Raw genomic sequence first — 24782 nt, 5'->3', positions numbered from 1 at the left:
TTGAACAGATTTATTGACTTCATTCTCTGTGATTGTAAGTAACATCATTGTATTTAGTATTTTACAGGTGTTATATTTGTTTTGGGGAATTTGCGCTGCACCTTCTCTGTGATACTTGAAAAATGCTCGTTCACATAGTTTTCTAAGTGTTGTGCATCATTTATTACTTATCCCCCTCTCTTAGCAGTATGTTATTTAATATCCCAGACTGCTTTGCTTTTCTTCTCTGAATTATATATTATTTTTTCATTAAAAGACTTTTTGCCGCAATCAGCACCTTCCTATAGATTTCAGGGAAAGAAAAGGTTCCTAACATTCTGCGTGGTGTCTGTTTGTTCTATATCGTGTCTCCCTACCACTTTCGCGCAACAGCGCTCTGAGCGTGTTTTTTAGGGAATTGACTAGTTTGAACCTGGGACCTGCTGCTGGTAAGGAGACGCCAGACCACACATGACATGTAGAGTTTAGAAGAGTTCAGGGAGATTAGCGATGATATAACCAAATACTTAATGATTTCAGCGTCAGCTCCACTGCACTCCCTGTAAAAGACTCTTAATACTAACTAAATTTAGTGGAAGGGGTTCAAGGCTTTCCTAGTTTTAGTTAGCTGGTAAAATAACGTCGAAAAAGCAGTTAAGTTTACCATTGGAAATTTTATTCTACTCACAAAACATTGTTTATAAATTGCAGTATTGATAAAAGGAAATGTTTTTATACAGAATGGTAAAAACTAACTGCGTTCAACAAAAATGTGAACGAATATTCCCTGAATGGGTTTCCAAGTTCTACAATGGATCGAAGGATGACCCTTGCCTTATCACATCTATAATCTAGGTTTAAATTAAGTTTCATAAAAGAGAAAACTATCAAAATGGTCTACAGTGACCCCCTATTACCTTTAATTACTTATCTAACTTGTCGTAAATTACAGTAGCTGATGTGGCTTCTCAATAACTATATAACAGAAAAATCATCGCGTTTCAGATTTTTACTTCAAGTGGCAAATGTAAACACCATGAGCTTTAACTGACGATCGACACTAGTATTACGCAAAAAGGGGGTGTAACAGATGAGACTTCTGCAGTTCTGAGTGAAGCTTTATGCGCTGTTATGCGGCATCGCGTGCGTTCATTACCTTGTCGGTGTTCGTCAGGGGGCGGCGGACAGCACAGCTCCTCTCACCGCGTCGTCTCGGAAGCAACTCTTCCCTAACTTCTCCTTACTACAATTTACCAAAGTTGGTTTAAAAAAGCTATCTGGCTGTGTTTTCATCTGACCAGTCAGGATCTCAATGTTAACCTTAAGCTCCGCCTACAAAAATTCTGTCAATCCAATGAGAAACGTTATACTTTTCGCGGTGGGGCAATGTATTTAAAGTTTGCAACGTAACAAAGACGCAAAAAAGTCTCACGCTAAAACTTGCGGCTAGGGTGGTCCTAGCGGTTAGCTGGCGACGTGGGTGTCCAGTCCGTCCCTTATCGTAGGGCCTTCCAACTTAACACGGTTCTGCTCTCGGCTTCTGTTCTCGTTTCTCCCCTCGGAACTGCGTCTGTCTCACAGTGGGAAGGTATGACATGCATTTAGGCATTCTTGTGTTAGTCTGTGGTATTCCATTTGCTTACTCGTTACTCGCATTACTTTGGTTAATTTAATGTCACGATTTATTCGGAGATATGTGACATACTACTGGATTTGCTTATCATGTCAGGGTTTTCATGGAAGGTGTTGGATTTGCCTGACACCTTACAGGTTTTGTCCCAAATCCTGTCGACACACGATCTGTATCCTGCAGTCTGGGAGCATCATTTGTCTCCGAAACCTCCTGTAATACACCGAGGTGACGAAAGTCGCCAGATACCTCCTTTTGCCACTGCGTAATGAAGCTCCTCGACGTGGCATGAACTCAACAAGTCTTTGGAAGACCTTTGCAGAAATATTGAGCCATGCTTTCTCTATACGGTAGCCGTTCATAAATGCGACAGTGTTGCAGATCTTGGACGTAATCTCTCGATTACGTCCCATAAATGTTCTATGGATTTCATGTCAGGCGACCTTGGTGTCCAAATAATTCGCTAGAATTGTCCACAACGTTCTTCAAAACAATCGAGAACAACTGTGGTCCAGTGACAGCGCTATCTCATCCATAGAAATTCCATCGTTGTTGGGGACATGAAGTCCATGAATGGCTACCAATGAATTGCAGACGCAATTCCCAAATCGTTGTATTGGACGCGGAGGAGATGTGTCATGGCCGGCTCCTTCGCCGGACTTGACGCCTCTGGATTTTTACATGTAGGGATTCGTAAAAGACATTGTTTATAAAGACAACTACGCCTGAAGACATGCGGGAGAACTGTCAGAACATGTGCTTCGATAAGCGCCGATCTGATAAGGAATACCACTCAGTATATGATAAGAAGATTGCAGCACTGCACTGATACCAATAGTCATCACTTCGAACACCTTCTGTAAATGGACGTTCATGCCGTCTTTTGAACCTTCGCTGACCTTCGAAGACGTTACTGTTACCCGTCTCGATAGCCACTATCAGAAAATAAGTACCAAACTATAGCATCCCATGTAAATAAATAAAGTTGACCTTCATATCTCTGAACCGACCCCACATAGCAACAAAAAACCAGCGTCATATTATGGCCCCCGTTGTCCCATGCAACATTTGTCCCACAAACTTTTCAGTTACTATCATGCTTTCGGAGTTATTCTAGGTGGCAATAGTTAGTGACTCACCCTGTGTATGTTAACACGTTCGATGACATAGATTAAATATCAGACATGATAAATTGTTCAGTTTTGTGGTTTAACAAAGTAATAACCTGATTTTCTAAAAACTAAACCTAAACTCCTCGCGCACGGGCCATGAAGGCCCAAAGGTATCGACTGGCCGCCGTGTCATCCTCAGCCCACAGACGTCACTGGATGCGAATTTCGAGGGGCATGTGGTCAGCACACCGCTCTCCCGGCTGTGTGACAGTTTGCGAGACCGGAGCCGCTACTTCTCAATCAAGTAGCTCCTCACTTTGCTCCACAAGGGCTGAGTGCACCCCGCTTGGCAACATCGTTTGGCAGACTGGATGGTCACCCATCCAAGTGCTAGCCCAGCCCAACAGCGTTTAACTTCGGTGATCTGACGGGAACCGGTGTTGCCACTGCGGCAAGGCCGTTGGCAATAACTGATTTTAGTACAAAGTAATTGTTGGTAAGTTTAGTTGTGTTTCACGTGGTGGTGCGAAGTGTGGTATGTTGCATCACAGTGTTTCAATGTACCACGTTCTTGGTTAGCTTGACTTTTTGAGCGTGTTGGATAACATAATGCTTTTATTTTCCTTCTTCTTGTGTTTTACGTTTACTCAGTTTAAATTTTTTACTTTCGGATAAACAAAATGCTTGTTTACACACGCAAAACAGAAATAGGAGTGACACAGTTAGTTGTGATGCAGAGAGCAGCCACTTTGGTTCCGGAGAATAGAGGAAATGGCAACTATTCTATTAGAAAAATTGCAAAAGAATGTAATATTTGTTACTGACCTTCTCTTTATTCATCAAAAAGAAAAGGGAAGCAGGTGAAACAGTTACTTGTGTGTACTCTAAACACATGAAAAAAATTTTCTGACATATTCATGGATTATATCACGAGATTCAGACAAATTACATTCTGGTTGACCAAAGTGGAAGTACGAAAAACGGGGTACCTTTCTAGAAAATACTTTAACCTGAAAATGCCATCTTCTTGTGCATGCAAGGAAACATCTGGAGCTGACTGGCTTTCAGGGTTTTTGGAGAGAAACAATGATCGCTTCATCGGGCAACCCTAAAGCACAAGCATGGTACGAATGACACAATTTAATAAGGAAAGTGTTGGTTAGCTTTTTCCAAAAGGGTAGGAATTCTCGTCATCCTCTTAAGCCTTCAAGCATATGGAATGTGGATGAAACAGGTGTAACTACAGTGTTAAGACCAGACAGAATAGTTTTGCAGAAAGGTGTGAATCAAGCTGGAATTGGGAACTCTGCTGAATGGAGAGAAATGGTAGTGGTGGAAGCCGCTAAATGTATTAAAGAGACCTTATTTCCACCTATGACAATTTTTCCGAAGAAGAAATTTAAAGATCATTTTATCCGTGACGGGCCTACAAGATGCATCAGTGCTGCCACATGTTCTGAATGGGTGGTGGAACAATCTTTTTCAACATTTCTGGATTATTTTATTAGCCAAACCAGACCAACAAAAGAAGACCCTGTCCTACTACCTCTGGACAGCCATTCGTTCTATCTCAGTTATCATTTCTACTCCACTGTTCTCACAGATTGCACCCCCTAGATAGAAGCGTTCACAGCCCTCTCAAGAAGATGTGCAGCAGGAGAATCGGTGTCCGTTTGAAAGCTAATCCAGGAAAGACAGTGATAATTCATGATTTATCTTCGATTGTAAACAAAGGACTTCTCATTACTTTCACACAGCAAACATCACTTCAGGATCCTCAGCAATAGGCATATTTCAGTTCGACCCCGAAAAATTCCAAGAAAGTGATTTTTCTGCATCTTTTGTGACCAATATGCCTATTCCAGAAGAGAAACTTTCCGATCTTGTGGCTAACTCCGAGAACGTGGCGAATGCGTTAATGCTGTTGTAGGAACTTCAGTGGAGACACTTTTTTCCCCCTACGTACATTCGACCTTTCCCTCATGCTGACCAAGGAAAGATAGAAACCATGGAAGAAAGAAGAGGAAGTGCGCTATCTTAACAGACACACCTGAAAGATAGGCTCTAAAAAGGAGAGGAAACAAATGATGAGAAGGTACAGAAGCATGGAAAGAAAAAAAGGAAAGAAGGGAGCAACATCTAGCAGCATCTTCCGAAGAACAAGACGAAGAGGAACTTATTGTTTGATCTGCGGGAATGTTTATAGAAAAGGAGAGGAATGGATACAGTGAACTAAATGCAATTATAATCGCACTGGTCATGGGCGAATAATGATCCATTCTACGTGTGTGCAGAGTGTGGACACAATGAAGACACTTCTGATATGTCAGACATTTCAAACTGAGTAAGCTATTGTCAGTGAAATTTTGGTATATTGCAATGTGACCCACTGGCGGAGTAAATTGAAACACATGTCAACCTCTCTTCTACATTTTATTTTAGCCATTCTAACGGTCGAATCGTGCATTTTGCTTGTGATTTCTAGGTGTAATAGTACGTAGTTTCTCAACAACGTTCTCAAATGTAACTAGTTTAAAGTAAATAAATAGTAAAAATTGAAAAATATTTATTGTTGCGACTTGCCACTCCATCCCCTATATCGTCGCGCTGATGGTCTTGTTTAAATAATTTAAAAAAGCGATAAAGCGTCTAACTAGGAACCGAAAGGTAGTGGAATGAAATCCAATGTACGTCAGTTTTTTTTATTGTGCCTTTTACCCAGCATTCACCTCTCAATGATGTGGAAATTCGCTAGAAAGGAAGTGTGTTCAAAAATGGTTCAAATGGCTCTGAGCGCTATGGGACTTAACATCTGTGGTCATCAGTCCCCTAGAACTTAGAACTACTTAAACGTAACTAACCTAAGGACATCACACACATCCATGCCAGGGGCAGGATTCGAACCTACGACCGTAGCAGTCCCGCGGTTCCGGACTGAGCTCCTAGAACCGCGAGACCACCGCGGCCGGCTAAAGGAAGTGTGTCCCGCATTTCATGTTCCACTGTAGCTCCTCTTTCCCCAGTTGGATAGCTGGTTAGGAACATAAATGCTGTATAAGTGTCATCCAATTGATTGCAATCGTTTCAGAACAACTACACAAGAAAACGACACGCGAATACAAAATTTGTGGGTTTCAATTCTTTGTACATAAAGTACAATGCAGCGCACGACACAGCTTTGCTCCATTTGAATTAGGAAAGTTTTACAGCAGTGCAGCATATGGATTCAACTTACAGCTTTCTGCTGTCCTTGAACCAAACATAGGTGCTGGGACGTTAGAAGGAACAATACTGGGGGAGGGGGGGGGGCATCTTTGCCTTTAGAATGCTCTGTTCTTCTTGCTTGATGAAAAAACTGAGTAAGGGTGAGGTTACTAACTGTTGCTTACATTAAAGTTCGACCCGTGACCGCCCGCATGCGTTATCAGGAATAAAAAATTAAACAAAGCTAGAAAAGCACTTATCATAGGGTTTCCCAGTGCGCGGCTGAATTTCACATTATTCGGTTCACTGTCCAGACGCCAACCAAGACATCTATCGCATTTAGCCCTAAATGAAAGCAGTCACACTAGTTTATTGAAATTGTAGGCAGGAGATAAAATAATGTTCACTTCTCACTTTTCACAGACTGAATTTATTCCAGAAAAAACAAACGAAATATCCTTTCACACTCTTCACAACAGTTTATTATCAAAATAATATTTGTCAGTGCGAGAAACTAAGTAGGTCAACCAGCATCAAGCGTTCGCTTAACGACTTGAAGGGGCAAGAAAATTATTCAAAGTGCTTCAACACACTTCTAAGTTGGAGTTCTGCAAATCGCGAACTAACGATATTTTTAACTGCAGATCGCCATCAGAGGTAACTGCAGAACAGTTCGTAGATGTTTAGACAAAGTCTACAAATCAGAATCCAAACGTTGAACAATGTTTTAAATTCCACAATGAGATTTTCACCCTGCAGCGGAGTGTGCGCTAATATGAAACTTCCTGGCAGATTAAAACTGTGTGCCCGACCGAGACTCGAGCTCGGGACCTTTGCCTTTCGCGGGCAAGTGCTCTACCGGCTGAGCTATCCAAGCACGACTCACGCCCCGTCCTCACAGCTTTACTTCTACTAGTATCTTGTCTCCTACCTTCCAAACTTTACAGAAGCTCTCCTGCGTAGGAAGGAAACAAGATACTGGTAGAAGTAAAGCCGTGAGGACGGGGCGTGAGTCGTGCTTGGGTAGCTCAGACGGTAGAGCACTTACCCGCTATAGGCAAAGGTCCCGAGTTCGAGTCTCGGTCCGGCACACAGTTATAATCTGCCAGGAAGTTTCAATGTTTCAAATTCTTTGCGATCGACGCTCGCGAAATGTTAAAAGCCCCAACCATCCGTTCACGCGACTTGAATTTCTTCTAAGTACGCAAAATCTAAAATTATTTTTGCGTTCATTTTGCGTGAATCTTTTACCATTCCCGACCGAATACCTCGAAAATTTTTCAGTTACACATATGAGAAAACTTTCAACCGCACATACGACCCCGACCTGTCTGTATGCTAACTCTGCTACAACCAGGCTCCGAAATCCCAATGTGTCACGTGAAACTGGATTCTGATTCTTATACCTCGCATTAAACATGACTCATCTCAAGTATCTCCGACTTTGGGAAACATATACAAACTATAAATTTAATGTTATATGAATCTGGGCACAAATTTCATTAGGCTTTCAATGCTGCTCTTAGTTTTCGTATAGCTTAATGGGGTTCCCACAGAAAATATTTTTGCTCGTATACAAGCTATTTTGCTTCGTTATATCACCAGTAAATATTGAACAATTAAACTAATTACAGTCATACATCTTTACTTAGCTCTGTTTACTAATGATGCCGCTTCTTCTATTATTGAATGTTTTGTCACTTTTTTATGCACGGTATATTCACCCACAGCGTAATTTGAAATACAAAATATTCACAACAGATTTGTCAGAACAGTCCGATAGTGGTTACTGAGCCTGCGTTTGTCTGAATCTCTTAAGGAGTTAGTAAGTTATTAATTTTTGTAGATCAGTTTATGTCCAAAACGTTTAACAGTTAATAAGTCTGAAACCAAATCTCATAGGGTGAGTGCGTCTTCACCTCTGCACTCATCTAATTTTTCCCATTAAAACCATGTTACTGGTTTCTCTATCACTGGTTTGGTACAGTTTTTATTTAGTCTCCCTTGTTTCATATTTTCTTCTTAGTTCGTTCAAATGGTCTGTACAAGAAAATTACTTCTTTTAAGAAATTTATCGGCTGATACTGAAGAAAAGCTATTGACATGATGACAGCTTTGAGAAGCAAATTCTAGCTCATGATAGTCATGATTACATAAACATTTGTTTATAATATTTTAGTTTGCAATCTTTAATACAATCTCTACATTTGTAGCTACCTACTCATTATATTTCAGTTAATGTTCCTCAAGGAATAAAAATACTTGCATGTACTATGAAACTTTAATATTGTAGAAGTTACATTACATATAGATAATGCATTACAAATATTTAATTAATTTAGTTATTAATACTCCTGTAATGAATGAAACATTAAAATTTCAAAATTTTAAGTTTAGTGTGTTTTTGTTATTTATGCAGAAGAACATACCTAATGTTTGAAGTATTAGAAATTTATGACTCATGAAGACTAACCATTTAGGAACAAAGCAGTTCTATAATATTTCCAAAGAGTTCAAAAGTAAATATGTTAAAACAAGATATTTCGCTCTACTCATAAAAATTCTATGACTTACAAAGGTATACTAAATGTGTTAAAGATGCTACAACCATTTGAGATACCTGATGTGGCTGAAACGTCTACTTATTCTAAAACATTTCAGACACAGCAGATAACAAATATATCTGTTATCATTTAACTTCATATTCTTTTTCTTTCTTACATGTAATACAAGTAAGGCTAACGCTGAAGAAATAATCAGTTATTAATTGAATGACTTATTACTAACATAATTTCTAAATCATTTATTTTATTTTAGAAGTATATGTTTCTGTAATGTCTTTTGTACCATTTATTTATTCCGTTGCAAAATGGGACACAATTTTCAATGGAGTTTTTTATTCACACAGACATAAATGCTCACACATTTGGGTGATTCATCTATTACTAGTTTGCGTTTTCTTGTATTTTATGCTACTGATATTACCTCATTCTACATGTCATTTATTTCTGTTTCAATTACAAGCTTATGAAAACAAAAATCACTTGAAATTATAATCGTTTGTTTTTAGTATTTTTACAACTTCTAACCTGGTTGATTAATTAGTTTCAAAGTTGCCTCTCACTAGAAAACTCTCGTCTTCATTTTCAGAGGATGTTATACCGCCCATGGACAGCAATCAGTTTTTTCAAGTGGTTGACTGAAGATGGTCGGAAACTTGTAAAAATTCAAGCTTTTACCAAATCTTTCGCGGAGGAATCAATTTCCCTCGTAAGACGAAATCTTTCTAACAAAAATATCAGTGCAAGATCACTGTTAACTTGCCTTCTGCCAGAAAACAAACTGGGAGTAACGGCGACTGAAAAGGAGATAATTGACGAAGTGAGTATTTCGCTCTGCAGTCACAGGCAATTTGTTCATAATTTTGTGCAATAATATTAGATGATTTACTCACAGTAGCATGATATATGAAATGTCCATTAGGGCAGATGTAAAATTTTAAACAAGGTTATTTCAAAAACTGTTTTATACATTGTTTAGTAGCATTTAGCATCATCTGAAATTTATTTTCTGGTCGGACAAATTAACACAAATTAGAGTGCATACAATCACAGCATCACACACAATTAAGTCGTCATGCATTAAACAAGCCAAACAGTACCATAATTGAAGCTTGTAGGTAATGAAACCTCTGGAAGTGGTTTATGAATAGGGTCAATTGTAAAAATATATATCTCGAAGAGGTACCACTATCATAATGTAACTAGTAAACAATAATCATATAGCTACGAATACATCAGATGTATTGCAGTCTTACTATGTCAGATATGGTGTCCTTATACTCTTGTTGCTAGGTAAAAAATCTTTTGTTGTCACGATGCCATGAAATATTTATTACACATACACACCCTACATAACGTAGCTTATGCTAATTCTCCCATTTTACCATTATATTATTCACCGAATTCCTAGGACTGACAAATAGCTAGTGTGTATAAACTATTGTATACCATTTCCAAGTCGTTATTATCAGACTGTGATGACGAATCGAATGTGGCATCAAAGAGATTAATAAAATCAGCTATACAACACGCTGATTATATCTCATATCAAAGACTGGTTTATAGTGCAACGTTGGTGGTTTTTAAAAGTGTGGAAAAGCACATAACTTTGCGACACAATGTGCAGAAATTGTTTTCAACGCTACTTATTCCCTTCTTCCAGTGGAAGTTTAGATACAGGGAATCTGGGGACACCGTAAATTGTGTAACAGACAGCAAGTGATGTCCCATGAACGACACAGCACGATGTTTCCCATCTCCTAATATGAAGACCCTCCTGTTAATGAAATGCACTCAGTTCTATACAGCACTCCGAGTGTTCCTACAAGCAACAGCGATACCGACACTCATGTGGCCTCACTTATCGTGTCATGTGATAAGGCGTTTTATGGAGAGCTGTAAATGTCCCTTGTAGAGAAAAGTAACAGGTTTTGTGAAATTACATTATCGTGAGTGATCCTTTACAGGTCCTTTTTTAAGTGGTGTAAAAGATTCACACAAAATTTTCAGTTTTTTGGAATGCTTAAACCTCATCAAGAGCTTGTGAAAATTTGAAGGACCTCACAACCTACAGAGGCGCTGCTCAACTGGTACCTATTTTCGACCAAAACTCTCTATGCTTTGCTTCTCTGGGGCTGCCACCCTCAATCTCTTCTATAATTTTGCGATATAGCATTCAGGCTCTACTCTAGATTTAAAAGCTATTGGGGTTGCCACTTTTTGTTGCCAGTCTGTAACTGCTTTGATGTGGCCTACCATAGTTTCCTCCAGTATCACCGTCTTCATCTCAGAGTAGCGTTTACACACAATGGCTCTAGTTATTCGTTGTATAAATTCTAATTTCTGTTCTCTCTTATAATTTCTGCTCCTTACACCTCCCTCTACTACCGTGAAAATTATTCCCTGATATAACATATTTCTTACCATGCTCCCTGTCATTGTAATTAATGTTTTCCACAGATTCCTTTCCCTGCCCATTATGCCATCCTTTATGTGTTTACTCAAATTTCAACACAATCCTACTAGCCTGGATGGCTACTGTTGTCAATTCACCAGGCACCAATAGCACAAACAGTAGTGCTGCCAAGCTAAGAACCCAGGCCAGATCAAGGTGAATTTTATTCCAATTACAAATATTATCAATATTATATATTAATTGCTGATTCCTCAGCTCTTTACAACAGGCAAACAACAATCTTCATGAGTTCATATACATTGTAACAAGATAAATAAGTCTCATAATTATCCAGTTCGTTAACAAGACTGACCATCGCCATTATAACACTTTTTTTTTAAACTGAAAGGACTGTTTTCAGTTTTTCTACAAATATTGGATATTTCCAATTTGCCTGAAGGTTTGCGAATAAAATTATATCTTTTTTAAACTTAAAGTAAACCATAGTACTAACAATAAGTTCAGTTATTTAAATTAAATTCTCCAGTTAGTTAAGCATGACTGATAAATGGTCTGAAAACCGTAAACGAGCACAATATTTTTGCTATCAAAGTCACTTCAATAATAGTTTAGGATACTGATTTGCATTTAATGTCATATCAGTATTATATACATCAAAACCTATAGATTTGCTGTGACAGCGGTCTGGGGATAACCCACAATATAGGCAGCCATACTGTAGGTACATTGGAGAGGTATCTGTGGAGAGGCAAGAAAAACTTATGGTTTCGATTGTTGTAGGGAAAACAATATGGAAGACTGGCTGATCTGGCCTTGTAACATTAACCCACATAGCCTTTATACACTGGAACTACTACTACAACCATATGAAAATTAGAGGAAAGTTCAGTCATTATATTTCCTGAGAACACGTAGCTCGGCTGTATAGTTTAATAATGACAGCCTTCTCCTCGGTAAAACGTTCTTGAAGTAATATAGTCACACATATGAATGTGGGGATGGGGTTACTCTGAAGGATGTTATCGTTAGAGAAAACAAATCTGCCATTCTACTGGCTGGAGTGTGGAATGCCAAAACCCTTAATCAGATAGGTAAATTAAAGAATTTAAAGTGAAACATTATTAGACAGAAGTTAGACATTGTGGGAATTGATGAAGTGGACTGGCAGGAAGAAATGGCCATCTGGTTAGGTGATTTGAGGCTAGCAAACTCAAAATCAGATACGTGTAATGTAGGAGACTTGTTGTTGTTGTTGTGGTCTTCAGTCCTGAGACTGGTTTGATGCAGCTCTCCATGCTACTCTATCCTGTGCAACTTCTTCATCTCCCAGTATCTACTGCAACATACATCCTTCTGAATCTGCTTAGTGTATTCATCTCTTAGTCTCCCTCTACGAGTTTTACCTTCCACAATTCCCTCCAATACTAGTCAAGTTCTGCCACAAACTCCTCTTCTCCCCAATTCTATTCAATACTTCCTCATTGGTTACGTGATCTACCCATCTAATCATCAGCATTCTTCTGTAGCAGCACATTTCGAAAGCTTCTAGTCTCTTCTTGTCCAAGCTGTTTATCGTCCATGTTTCACTTCCATACGTGGCTACACTACGTACAAATAATTTCAGAAACGACTTCATGACACTTAAATATATACTCGATGTTAACAAATTTCTCTTCTTCAGGAACACTATACGTGTTATTGCCAGTCTACATTTTATATCCTCTCTACTTCGACCATCATCAGTTATTTTGCTCCCCAAATAGCAAAACTCATCTACTACTTTAAGTGTCTCATTTCCTAATCTAATTTCCTCAGCATCATCCGACTTAATTCGACTACATTCCATCACCATCGTTTTGCTTTTGTTGATGTTCATCTTATATCCTCCTTTCAAGACACTGTCCATTCCGTTCAACTGCTCTTCCAAGTCCTTTGCTGTCTCTGACAGAATTACAATGTCATCGGCGAACCTCAAAGTTTTTATTTCTTCTCCATGGATTTTAATACCTACTCCGAGTTTTTCTTTTGTTTCCTTTACTGCTTGCTCAATATACAGATTGAATAACATCGGGGAGAGACTACAACCTTGTCTCACTCCCTTCTCAACCACTGCTTCCCTTTCATGTCCCTCGACTCTTATAACTGCCATCTGATTTCTGAACAAATTGTAAACAGCCTTTCGCTCCCTGTGTTTTACCCCTGCCACCTTTAGAATTTGAAAGAGAGTATGCCAGTAACATTATCAAAACCTTTCTCTAAGTATACAAAAGCTAGAAACGTAGATTTGCCTTTCCTTAATCCTGCTTCTAAGATAAGTCATAGGGTAAGTATTGCCTCACGTGTTCCAATATTTCTACAGAATCCAAACTTCCCTGAGGTTGGCTTCTACCAGTTTTTCCATTTGTCTGTAAAAAACTCGCTTTAGTATTTTGCAGCTGTGATTATTAACCTGATAGTTGGGTAATTTTCACACCTGTCAACACCTGTTTCCTTTGGGATTGGAATTATTATATTCTTCTTCAAGTCTGAGGGTATTTCGCCTGTCTCATACATCTTGCTCACCAGATGGTAGAGTTTTGTTAGGCCTGAGTCTCCCAAGGCTGTTCTAACGGAATGTTGTCTATTTCTTGGGCGTTGTTTCGACACAGGTCTTTCAGTGCTCTGTTAAACTCTTCACACAATGTCATATCTCCCATTTCATCTCCATCTACTTCCTCTTACATTTCCATAATATTGTCCTCAAGTACATCTCCCTTGTATAGATCCTCTATATACTCGTTCCACATTTCTGCTTTCCCTTCTTTGCTTTAAACTGGGTTTCCATCTGAGGTCTTGATATTCGTACAAGTGGTTCTCTTTTCTCCAAAGGTCTCTTTAATTTTCCTGTAGGCAGTATCTATCTTACCCCTAGTGAGATAAGCCTCTGCATCCTTTCATGTGTTCTCTAGCCATCCCTGCTTAGCCATTATGCCCTTTCTGTGGACCTCGTTTTTGAGACCTTTGTTTATTTTTTGCCTGCTTCATTTACTGCATTTTTATATTTCCTCTTTTTATCAGTTAAATTTAATATTGCTTCTGTTACCCTAAGATTTCTACTAGCCCTCGTCTTTTCACCTACTTGATCGTCTGCTGCCTTCACTACTTCGTCTCTCAGAGTTACCCATTCTTCTTCTACTGTATTTCTTTCCCCCATTTCTGTTAGTCGTTCCCTTATGCTCTGCCTGAAACTCTATACAACCTCTGGTTTATTCAGTTTATCCAATTCCCATCTCCTTAAATTCCCAACTTGTTGCTGTTTCTTCAGTTTTAATCTACAGTCCATAATCAATAGATTGTGGTCGGTGTATACATCAGCCCCTGGAAATGTCTTACAATCTAAAACCTGGTTAATAAATCTCTGTCTTACCATTATATAACCTGTCTGATACCTTCTAGTATCTACAGGCTTCTTCAATGTAGACAACCTTCTTTCATGGTTGTTGAACGAAGCGTTAGCTATGAATAAGTTATGCACTGCGCACAATTCTACCAGGCGGCTTCCTCTTTCACTTTTTACCCTCAATCCATATTCACCGACTGTGTTACCTTCTCTCCCTTTTCCTACTACTGAATTCCAGTCACCCATAACTATTAAATTTTCGTCTCCCTTCACTACCTGAATAATTTCTTTTATCTCATCATACATTTCATCAATTTCTTTGTCATCTGCAGATCTAGTTGGCATATAAACTTGTACTACTGTAGTAGGCGTGGGCTTCGTGTCTGCCTTGGCCACAATAATGCATTCATTATGCTGTTTTTAGTAGCTTACCCTCACTCCTATGTTTTTATTCATTATTAAGCCTACCCCTGCATTACCCCTATTTGATTTTGTATTTATAACCCTGTATTCACCTGACCAAAAGTCTTGTTCTTCTTGCCACCGAACTTCAGTAATTCCACTATACCTAACTTTAACCTATCCATTTCCCTTTTTAAATTTTCTAACCTATCTGCCCAATTAAGGGATCTGACATTCCATGCTCCGGATCGTAGAACGCCAGCTTTCTTTCTCCTGATAACGACATCCTCTTGAGCAGACCCTGCCCAGCGATCCGAATGGGTGACTATTTTACCTCTGGAATATTTTACCCAAGAGGACGGCATCATCATTTAATCATACAGTAAAGCTGCATGCCCTCGGGAAAAATTACGGTTGTACCTTCCCCTTGCTTTCAGCCATTCGCAGTACCTGCACAGCAAGGCCATTTTGGTTAGTGTTGCAAGGCCAGATCAGTCAGTCATCCAGACTGTTGCCCCTGCAACTACTGAAAAGGCTGCTGCCCCTCTTCAGGAACCACACGTTTGTCTGGCCTCTCAACAGATACCCCTCCATTGTGGTGGCACCTACGATATGACTATCTGTATCGCTGAGGCACGAAAACCTCCCCACCAATGGCAAGGTCCATGGTTCACGTAGAGGGGGAGGGGGGTGTAGAAGACTAATACTGAATAATAAAATAAAATGAAAGAGTGGGTGAGCTACTTTGAATAGCAGTTATGCGGCTACTAGCTCCACAAATGATAAAGAGAATGAAAGAACGTACAATGAGATAAATTATTCAGATTGATAAGGGAAAATATAATTCAATTGTTCTGATTTATTGTAGTTCGATGGAAGGAAAAATTTTATGAGAACATGGGCTGGGGTGGGGGAAGAACAAAAGGGGGGGGGGACAATGAGAAGGAACTCAGTCGAACTGCAGAAAAGGTGTGGTATGGAACAGCTTGATTAACAGAAGGAATCAGTAGGAGGTAAGTTGTGGGTGTTCTGGCCCAAAATGTGTCACTGATGACCATCAATAATGGCATCAAAGACATCATCTATGAATCATGGGATTTCCCCCTCCCCTTCATGACATAGGCCAGTTGCCCTGTATAAAAAGCAGTAAATTCAGAATTGGCGAAAAATCCAAAAAATAGTCCAATTGCACTAGTGTGTGTCCCCACTCCTATGGCGTAGGGCTGTATAAATTGGCGGGAAATAAAGAAAAACAGCTGGTGTATCGTCATGCAGGCTGATGTGGAATACTGGCACTGACTGCATGACGTTAGAAACCAAGATGGCAATGCAGGATGGCTGACCCACAATAGTGGGACAGTCTCTGTGACATCAGATTCCAAGTTCTGGAATAATGGCCCTGGCTCTGTGATGTGAGAGACAAAGGATGTTTTTGCAGGTCTAGGCTGTGTGCTGGGCAAAGGTTGTCCTGCGTAAAATCTTTCCCTCCCAGCTATTATTCACTCGAAGGTGTATGGTCACTGCTTCTCCTTATTCTAGATTTGTATCTGTAACACCACACCAGATAGCACTGTCATCAGATATGATTTCAGACACCATAATATAGTGCATTCTCATTAAGTATTTCCCTCTGATGTCATCATTTAGATAGTCAACACGTATGTTTGTGTGTGTGTGTGTGTGTGTGTGTGTGTGTGTGTGTGTGTGTGTGTGTGTGTGTGTGTGTGTGTGTGTATGTTATTTCAGTTCAAAAATGAAGGGTCCACATTTCCTCCCAACCCACTTGCATTATGCTTAAGCTGAATGATTGTCACTATCATGTATAATTTAACAAGAGCAACTGCATCTTAATTTAAACAAAGGCTGGGAGATGAGAAGGGCCCTATACCCCTATGCCAAACCCAAACAGCTCCCACCGCACCTGCATTGCCCCCCTCCCCCAACTCCAAATCACATTTACGCCACTGTTTCCACATGCAATGCGTCAACCAGGCCACAAGTCTCTGCACCACTCTGGGATTGGTTCACTGTAAGGCAACAACATCCGCCACTGGATGAAGCATGACTGTACCAGAAGTAACCAAGTTGGCCACCATGTGTCCTGCTGGTCCCACCACCTGTGACCTGCAACAACAGGCTAGCCACCCAACTGCAGGTAGACTGGAAAGTCCACTACTGATGTGGCACACGACATTTACTAATGGCCACCTCCTTCCACCCAGCCACCAACTCAGTGCAGCACAGCACTATATACCATGTGGCATCACTTGATTCACAGCAGTGGCTACTGTGGTTCTCTTGCATGTTCAGTCACATTATGAAATGTAACCCTTGATACTGTGCTGCACCAGTCCAAGACACATGATTAACCCTATAGGTATCGGCATGATCGGAAACTCAAACATGCTTGTTTGGGTTTCACTCTGCTTCTAGCTAGGTGTTAAGACAGAATATGTTTTGTCTAAACCCGTTAGGTACTGCCCAATACTTTCACTCTATAGTCTCCTGTTAACTCAGATGTTCTGTGTATGCAGTAATCAGCCTCCTATGTATGTAGCTGTCATGCTTTACCCTTCCATATTGTTCACTCAGTAGGAATTTCGGTGCTATTTGCAACAGACCCATGAAAATTTAACTTCTCAGGAATCCAAACAAATGTACTGCATAACTGACAAATTCTGATCAAGTCTAATGAATATCAGAGCAAGACAATTTGGCATGTGCTAAGCAAAGAAATGTGCTAAGCAAAGAGTACTTTGATTCAAAGCTAGTAGAACTCAGTCATGGAATAAAAAGCTTGAAGATGCTAACCATACATGAACAGTGTTTCTTTTTGACCGTCGTTCACCCACAAAATGATTTAAGTCGTGAGATCAGTGTATCAGAACTCTTCTAGTCGTAAATTCGACATAGAGCTGTAGTATCATTCAACAAACACAATCTTCTATCCTAGCAAACATTCTAAGATTAGGTTCTTCCCTCACATACAGCCACACAGCCACAATACATTGATCATACATTTTTCTTCCTTGAAGTTACCAACACTGTATTGCGAAATATGTATTTTGCAATGTAGTGTTGGTAGTATAATGAAAAGTCGGCTACACCTACATCATGTATGCATCATCAGTGTTCTTGAATGTGTGGTATACACTGTGTGTGTGTGTGTGTGTGTGTGTGTGTGTGTGTGTGTGTGTGTGTGTGTGTAATCTACTGTGTGTCTATGTTTAATGCGTTGTAGTTTCCAATTTCCAGATGATGTTGTGGAGTACCTCCTAATGAACAGATCTCAACAGGAGTACACTTTTATTTTCAGTTTTTCTTTCACCCAAATTCAATGTTGGAATGCTTTATGATCGTTAATTCAACCCAGTCGTGGTTTTTGCAGACACACGTTAAAGTGATACGAAATTAATATCTCCGTTACAGATTAGTGTAAGCTGCGTGACAACTTAATAGCGATTGCAGGCATCTTTGTTGCTCAAACAAAACCTTCAGTGATACCAGATGATCACAAGATCGGTGCTGGTGAATCTCCATGAACAATAAAAATTTTCTTACTGAATAGAATCGGTTCACATAAAGAAACAGACCTTCAAGAATTTAATGTACAGTAGTTTTGCCATACAGCATGCAATCGACCAGAGATTCAGTCAGCAGCCTAACGTTTATAGCTTTTACGAAGCATTGTGGATTAATTTACAGGAATTTTTGCTGCGAATCCACTGGGAGAAGATGTAGTACAGTATTACGAGGTACGTTGTAGGTCAGTACATGGAAGTAAGTTTGAGTTTACAATACTTCATGTAGGCATAGAACTGACATATTCTTTGGCTATATGTACATATCTGTAGAAATAAATGAAGCATATTTTTGATCTTACTTTATCCTATAAAACCCCTTCAATGCTAGTGTAGCCGTATAACATTCATTATGAGTGGATGGACGAAGCATCCTCGCCACAACGACTTCTTTGTAACTGATGATCTGATAATGCCTTAGAAAAATATATAACAAGAATGGGGCGCTACCGCCCAGTATATCAGGTCGATTGTTTGTTCAGCGTCTTATGTAAAAACGACTCTCCTCATGTCATTGCTAATACATCCAGATGATATTCACTTTGAGAATGTGTATATATTTTCAAAAATACTGTTTCAGGCAAAGTCCCAACTACTGGAGGAAATACCCTTTCAGGTGTTGACGGTATTGCGTATAAGACTTTCAACCAAAGTGATGGAGTACCACCACTTGAAGGGGTAAAATATAATAAGGTGTTCATATGCGACACTGTCATCGTGGAAAATCAATATCAAAAATCCAAATACTTCTGTTTTGACAGATAGATAGAAGTCTTAATATCTTCCAGACAAATTCAAGGATCTCGACGAAACTGATATTACAAATCGTATTATTGCCTTCAAATACACACACTCAGAGACACGGTTTTGCCTGTCACACTATCTCTCGGATGATTCTTGAAGGCTAAAGAATAGGATGAAGAATATACTATTGGTGATTTCATTAAACATTATATCGATAGTGGGATACGTAGAACTTACAGAGTCAGCAAGGAATAATCATATATGCTGGGTAGTCAGGCTACAAATTTAACCAAGAATGTAGCACAGATAGGAGACACATAATCCGAAAGAACACCTCATTTACTGAAGCTAATATTCTTAAAAACTACAGAACTAGACAGATATTGAAAATTATGGTCGGATATTACGTATGGTGGAGGTATTTAAGAAAGCCAGTGACGTAGCTCGAAATACAAAACCTTTCAAATACGCATAACACATGAACCTGGCAATGGTATTATCGGCATTCAGAATAAACAATAGATCCCCACCAATACGTTCATTACATCGATCCGAACGAAACAGTTGAACAATTACAGCTGCTCATAGTATTGTCTCCAGTAGGGAATGGAGCACATTCGAATGACATCATTTCTTGAAGTTCAGAAGATGTACAGGGTGATTAACCAATACGTAATGGCACTGCAACTTATGTTACAATAGGACATAATTTCAGTACATTTGAATGTGACCACCTTGCATGTCTAGGTACCCTCCACCCCCCCCCCCCCCCACCCCCCACCCCAGCACTCCACTATAGGCCGAAAAACCTGCTCAAGCATATCTGGTGTAATCTCAGCAGCTGCGGCTCGAATCCGCTGTGTTAAGTGTTCATTGCTGCGCATCTTCACCTGGTATACCTTAGACTTGATAAACCCCCATGCAAAAAAGTCTAACGGTGTCTAGTCCGTAGGGAGGCACGACCAATCCATCTGCCGGGAAATGCTTGATTCAGATAAGCCCGAACAACGAGGGCAAAATGGGGTGGTGCACCATCCTGTTGAAAAACAACAGTAGCCATAATCCCGTCAGATATCAACTGGGGCTCCAAAAACTGTTCCAACATATCTAGGTGTATGGTTCCAGTAACGGTTCGTTCTGCGAAGAAGATGGGCCCGTACACTGTAGACCTCCTTAACCCTAACCACACGTTCAGTTTCGCTGTGTGCGGTTGCCACTCCTGGAGCACACTTGGTTGTTCGTCTGCCCAGATCCTGCAGTTTTGTCTGTTCACATGTCCACAGGTATGAAACGTAGCTTCATCGCTGAACAAGACATTTTGCATCAAATTATCATTTTCCACAGCTTGTAGCAGGTCATGACACGTAGTCCTCCGCTTCAGGCTTATGTAAGACCTGGAAATGGTACACACGTTTGTGCAGCTTGTAATGAAGAACTCTCCACACAGTCGTTTGAGGAATACCAATCTCCCTACTAAGTCTCCTGGTAGATGCGGAAGGGCTACATGTGATCGCATCCTGTACACTTTTCACGGTGTCTGGCGTTATGGCCGACCTCCCTGGACGTTCTTCATCTGCAGCACTACCAGTAGGCTGGAATTTATTGACGAGGGTCTTGATGGCAAGCCTGATGGGTCCTGTTTTCCGGAATCGACGGGCAAAGTCTGTCCACACCTGCTCATACGTCATTCCACGAAGACGAGCAGAAACAACATTGATTCGTTCTTATTTGGATAGCAAATATTCCGTTCCTGTATCATTGAAATGTGTAGTTACTTTAGAATCACCCTGTATTATCGAATAATTATGGAGACAGTTGTTCAGGAGCTCCAAAAATTAGCACAAAAGACAGTCCCACGTAGGCAGGTTATAATTTGATGCCTTATGGCAGGGAGATCTTGTGAATACGAGGCAATATTCACAGGAGAATAAATATTTCAAATACATTTAATGGTCACTGATAGGTACGTACTCGAACTTTGATTGGGTTCTAGCTGTGAAAAAAAAAAGGTGAGGAAGGCTGTTGTACAGGTTTCTGAACTACTGTTATAGACAGGAACCAACCACAACACACACAATCTACGAACAGATGATAAGGGTGAGTTCTGTAACTCATATTTGAAGGTGGTAATCCAAGAGTATGGAATCCATCACTATTCGACGTTCTACTAGGTGGAAGCATTTATTGTTGAATGTTTGAACAAGACAATAAAGGGGCAAATGTGGACGTATTTTAATCATAGCAGTTCTTTTAAATGGACAGAGGTACCCCCAAAAATCATCAACATGTACAACTGCTCTGTCCATAGGCGAATAGAAACCAGTCCAATTCACATACATGATCATGAGAATCTAAATACCGTTTATGGTCGTATTAAAATGTTAGATCCACCCAAAAAGAAATTTAAAGTAAATGATTTTGTACATATTTCAAAACAAACTGCTCAACAGAGATATTTACGGTTTCCAAGGTGCAACCAACAAATCCTAGAACTCATACCTCAAAGGATAGCGCCGGTGGTCAAATTCTCAAGCTTGAGAAATGACTCACCGCTGGTGACAAGCGGATCACTCTTTTAGACGAGGTCTGCAGGCGTCACCATATCATGTAAGCAGCAAACTGCAATCTCTCAAGATGTAACACTGAAGATAGAATATTAGCTGACCGAGCTAAGGAAATACGTACAAGGAGGCATATCAGTATCTGTCAGTGTATCTTCACATTTCCAGTAATAGAAAGCAATGTCCATAACGTTTGACCTGGGTATGGGATTAAATTTCAGTCGAGGTACGAATACCGCTTATAGTCTACTGAAGAATAAAAATAAGAAACAGAAGGGTATGTAAGGGTGTTCAAAAAATGTATTCAGCTATCAGTCGATGCAGCTAAAAGATCTACAAAAGGAAAACTGGTTAAAATGCATATACTTGGAAGGTAAAGTCACTAAAAAGAATGGGACTCCCTCGGCAGCATTCCATATTATATGCAAGGCAATTCTGTTCTTAATTACAGTATTGGCAAGTCTTTCAGCGGGCGGCTCCCTGGTTTGACGAAGCCAAAAGGCGTAATAAATCCATAGAATCTGTAGCTCTTGGGAAGGGATTACATTTATTAAGTCACTGCAATGGGCTTGGATTGCTCATTTAAAAGAACTGTTTGCTATACTACTTGACAAAAGACTTATAAATGCCTGTCTACTTAAATTCGTCAAAAAGTTATCTAACCCCAGATTTCCTGGAGACTTCATGTGGAATACACTACCCGAGAAAATGTGGGAGTCTAATCAACGCAGAATTCTAAATTTACAAGTTGTAGGAGCTCCTGGCACTCACCGGGTTGAGTGTATTGGAAGAAGAACCCAAGAGAACATTTATTACTTAGACTCATTTGGTGATTTGCAATCTCCAGAAGAACTACGCCGTTAATTTGAAAGTAATCATATATTTTACAACTTTCAACGATGCGAGAAGTTCAATGCACACCTCTGTGGACTCGTATGTCTCAAGTTCTTCCTGACAACTAAAAGGAAGATACAAAAACAGTAGTGCCGCACGCCAACATGTCAGTTGATCTTGAGAAGCGATGTCATAAACGTTGACTTTCAATGGCCTATCGTAAGTTGCTTCTCATCAATCGAGCTAGGCGAAGGCGGTTGTAGTACTGCGCTGATAGATATGGTTGTGCAAGTACCTTGCGGTAGATACGACATTGATGATTTAAACAAATATATTAAACAGGCAGTACAAGGTTGAATGCTACGCGTGAATGTCAACAAACTTAAGAAGTAAATGAGAATGACCGAGAGCATAATAGACTTTGCAAAGGAAAATTAATTTGGATCGATATTACGCTTCACAAAACATCAAATTCTGCAAAAAGATCTGAATAAATTTTGTCATTCAGCTCTTTCACTGGATATACTAACGGTTATCACACGTTGAGTCGAGTGCAGTATTGCGACAAATGCATTTCTCAGCAACAAACTGCGTTTATGGGTTTTTCCCTACATTAGGTCCAGGATCTAAATTTGTGGAGACACCAAGTCACATGATTTACATCCCAGTGATTGTTCAGACATTAGACAATCTTGAGTGAGGATTGTGGACCACAGTGGCTGCCTTGTCAATTTTCGCTGTGGAGAGATCGTGATCATGATATGTCTTTATTTGAAGCAGGATGGGCGTACAATGTAATACCAGCATACACAGCGAGCAGCACGTCACCTTACAACTTAAACGAGACGTATTGACACCAGAGAACCGCCAGTTCCTTACATCGCTAGGTTTGAAACTGTGCAAGAACGTAACGGCTCCGGTTGAGTATGAAGAATGAACCACTTGTCAAAAATGCTTCACACGCAAACCTTTCCCATCAGTCACATTCAAGAACAATGAGATCCACATTATGATCCAATATCACAATGCTTTGACCATTTCAAGCAGGAGTTTCCTGTACTTGGAAGGTAAATTCACGAAAAAGAAATGAGATACAAGCTGAATGTTGCAGAAATTGACTGCAGTAGGAATATAAGTATCACATTACCCTTAAAAACTCATGTTTCAGCGTCAAAATCGGTCTCGATCGCTTTGGAAAACGCGTGATAGTTTGTAGATAAACCACCATCAGCAAATGAGTATAATCAACTTAGTGCATGCATACCTGTCCAAAAGCTTGTGGGATACTTTGAGGATATGATGAGAAGTCTAGTTAATTTCAAGCAGGAAATTTTATTAGTAACATGTGGAACACACCGTAATGCATAATATCCAAGGTGTCAGTGGAGAAGAGAACAACAGTGTGATCGAGAAATTAATTTGTAAGGTGCTTCATGCCTTTATAACCGATAAAGAACATTTGAAACTTTTAAAAACACTTGTATCTATCACTCAGCCGCTGTTAAATTTCAAATCATGATAGCTCTTTCGGTACCGTCTACTTCCAAGCTAATCCTCTCATTCGTGGACCGTTAAAACGCCAGTCCCGTTAAAAACACATCGATTTATCGTCCTTGAATTTCAAACAAGGAAAGCGAACCTCAGACTGATTCGTGTGAATTCGACAATTTTCTTAGTATACTCATATGCCAATATAGAGCAATACAGGTTAAAAATGTATACAGCCTCATTTTTTATATGTACGACACGTTTCATCCAGCGTACTATGATAGTGAAGAGAATGAGGAATGTCTGCTCGGTCCAAAGGAATTTAAGGTGCTAAATTGCATTACAGACTGTTCCAAACAAAATGAGTAAGAGAAGGGAGGTCCTTATGGTCATATTGAATCAGAAGCCTCTGAGACCTTTCCAGGACACGCAGCAGATTTCGATTAATATTATACCAACGGTCCATCAACTACAGCCCACTTACTTGAATCATGTAGAGATTCGTACAAATTATTTATAGGTGTAGCACAACGACTAAACCATTTCGCGATGGCATCACAAACTGCTAACATTGCAATCGATGTGCAAGGCTTTCTTGACGAATGTGGCTGTTTTGTATTCAAAGACGTTGCATCTTACGCCTTTATGAATGAGGGGTGAATTAGCACAATACTTTCAACATTCGTGGCTCCTAGATAACCTTTCAAAGACATCAGCTGTCTCAAAACGCATAAACGTATGTTTTGGGTAAGCCGATATTATCGTGATATCAACTGGGAAGTATACGCAATGAGTTTTGAAGGTCAAGTGATATTACATCGAAATTTCAGTTATACTGCCTCGATTTTCTATGTGAAAGGTGGTGGGAAACCTTTATGGATTTGTGACATT

The 24782-nt window shown here is 39.8% G+C and overlaps 1 protein-coding gene across 3 annotated transcripts in view; it reads left to right on the top strand.

The window, feature by feature from the left end:
- The window catches only part of LOC126354972 (cytochrome P450 4g15-like), a 332675-nt gene that overhangs the window by 161385 nt on the left and 146508 nt on the right, over positions 1-24782 (top strand). For all 3 annotated transcript variants that reach the window (XM_050005056.1, XM_050005057.1, XM_050005058.1), the window contains one exon: positions 9076-9306. In XM_050005056.1, coding sequence (XP_049861013.1) covers positions 9076-9306 — 231 coding nt within the window. The remainder of the gene's footprint in view (positions 1-9075; positions 9307-24782) is intronic.

This window comes from Schistocerca gregaria, chromosome 3, assembly GCF_023897955.1.
Source record: "Schistocerca gregaria isolate iqSchGreg1 chromosome 3, iqSchGreg1.2, whole genome shotgun sequence".
NCBI classification, from domain to species: Eukaryota; Metazoa; Arthropoda; class Insecta; order Orthoptera; family Acrididae; genus Schistocerca; species Schistocerca gregaria.
This window is presented reverse-complemented; position numbering and strand designations above follow the sequence as displayed.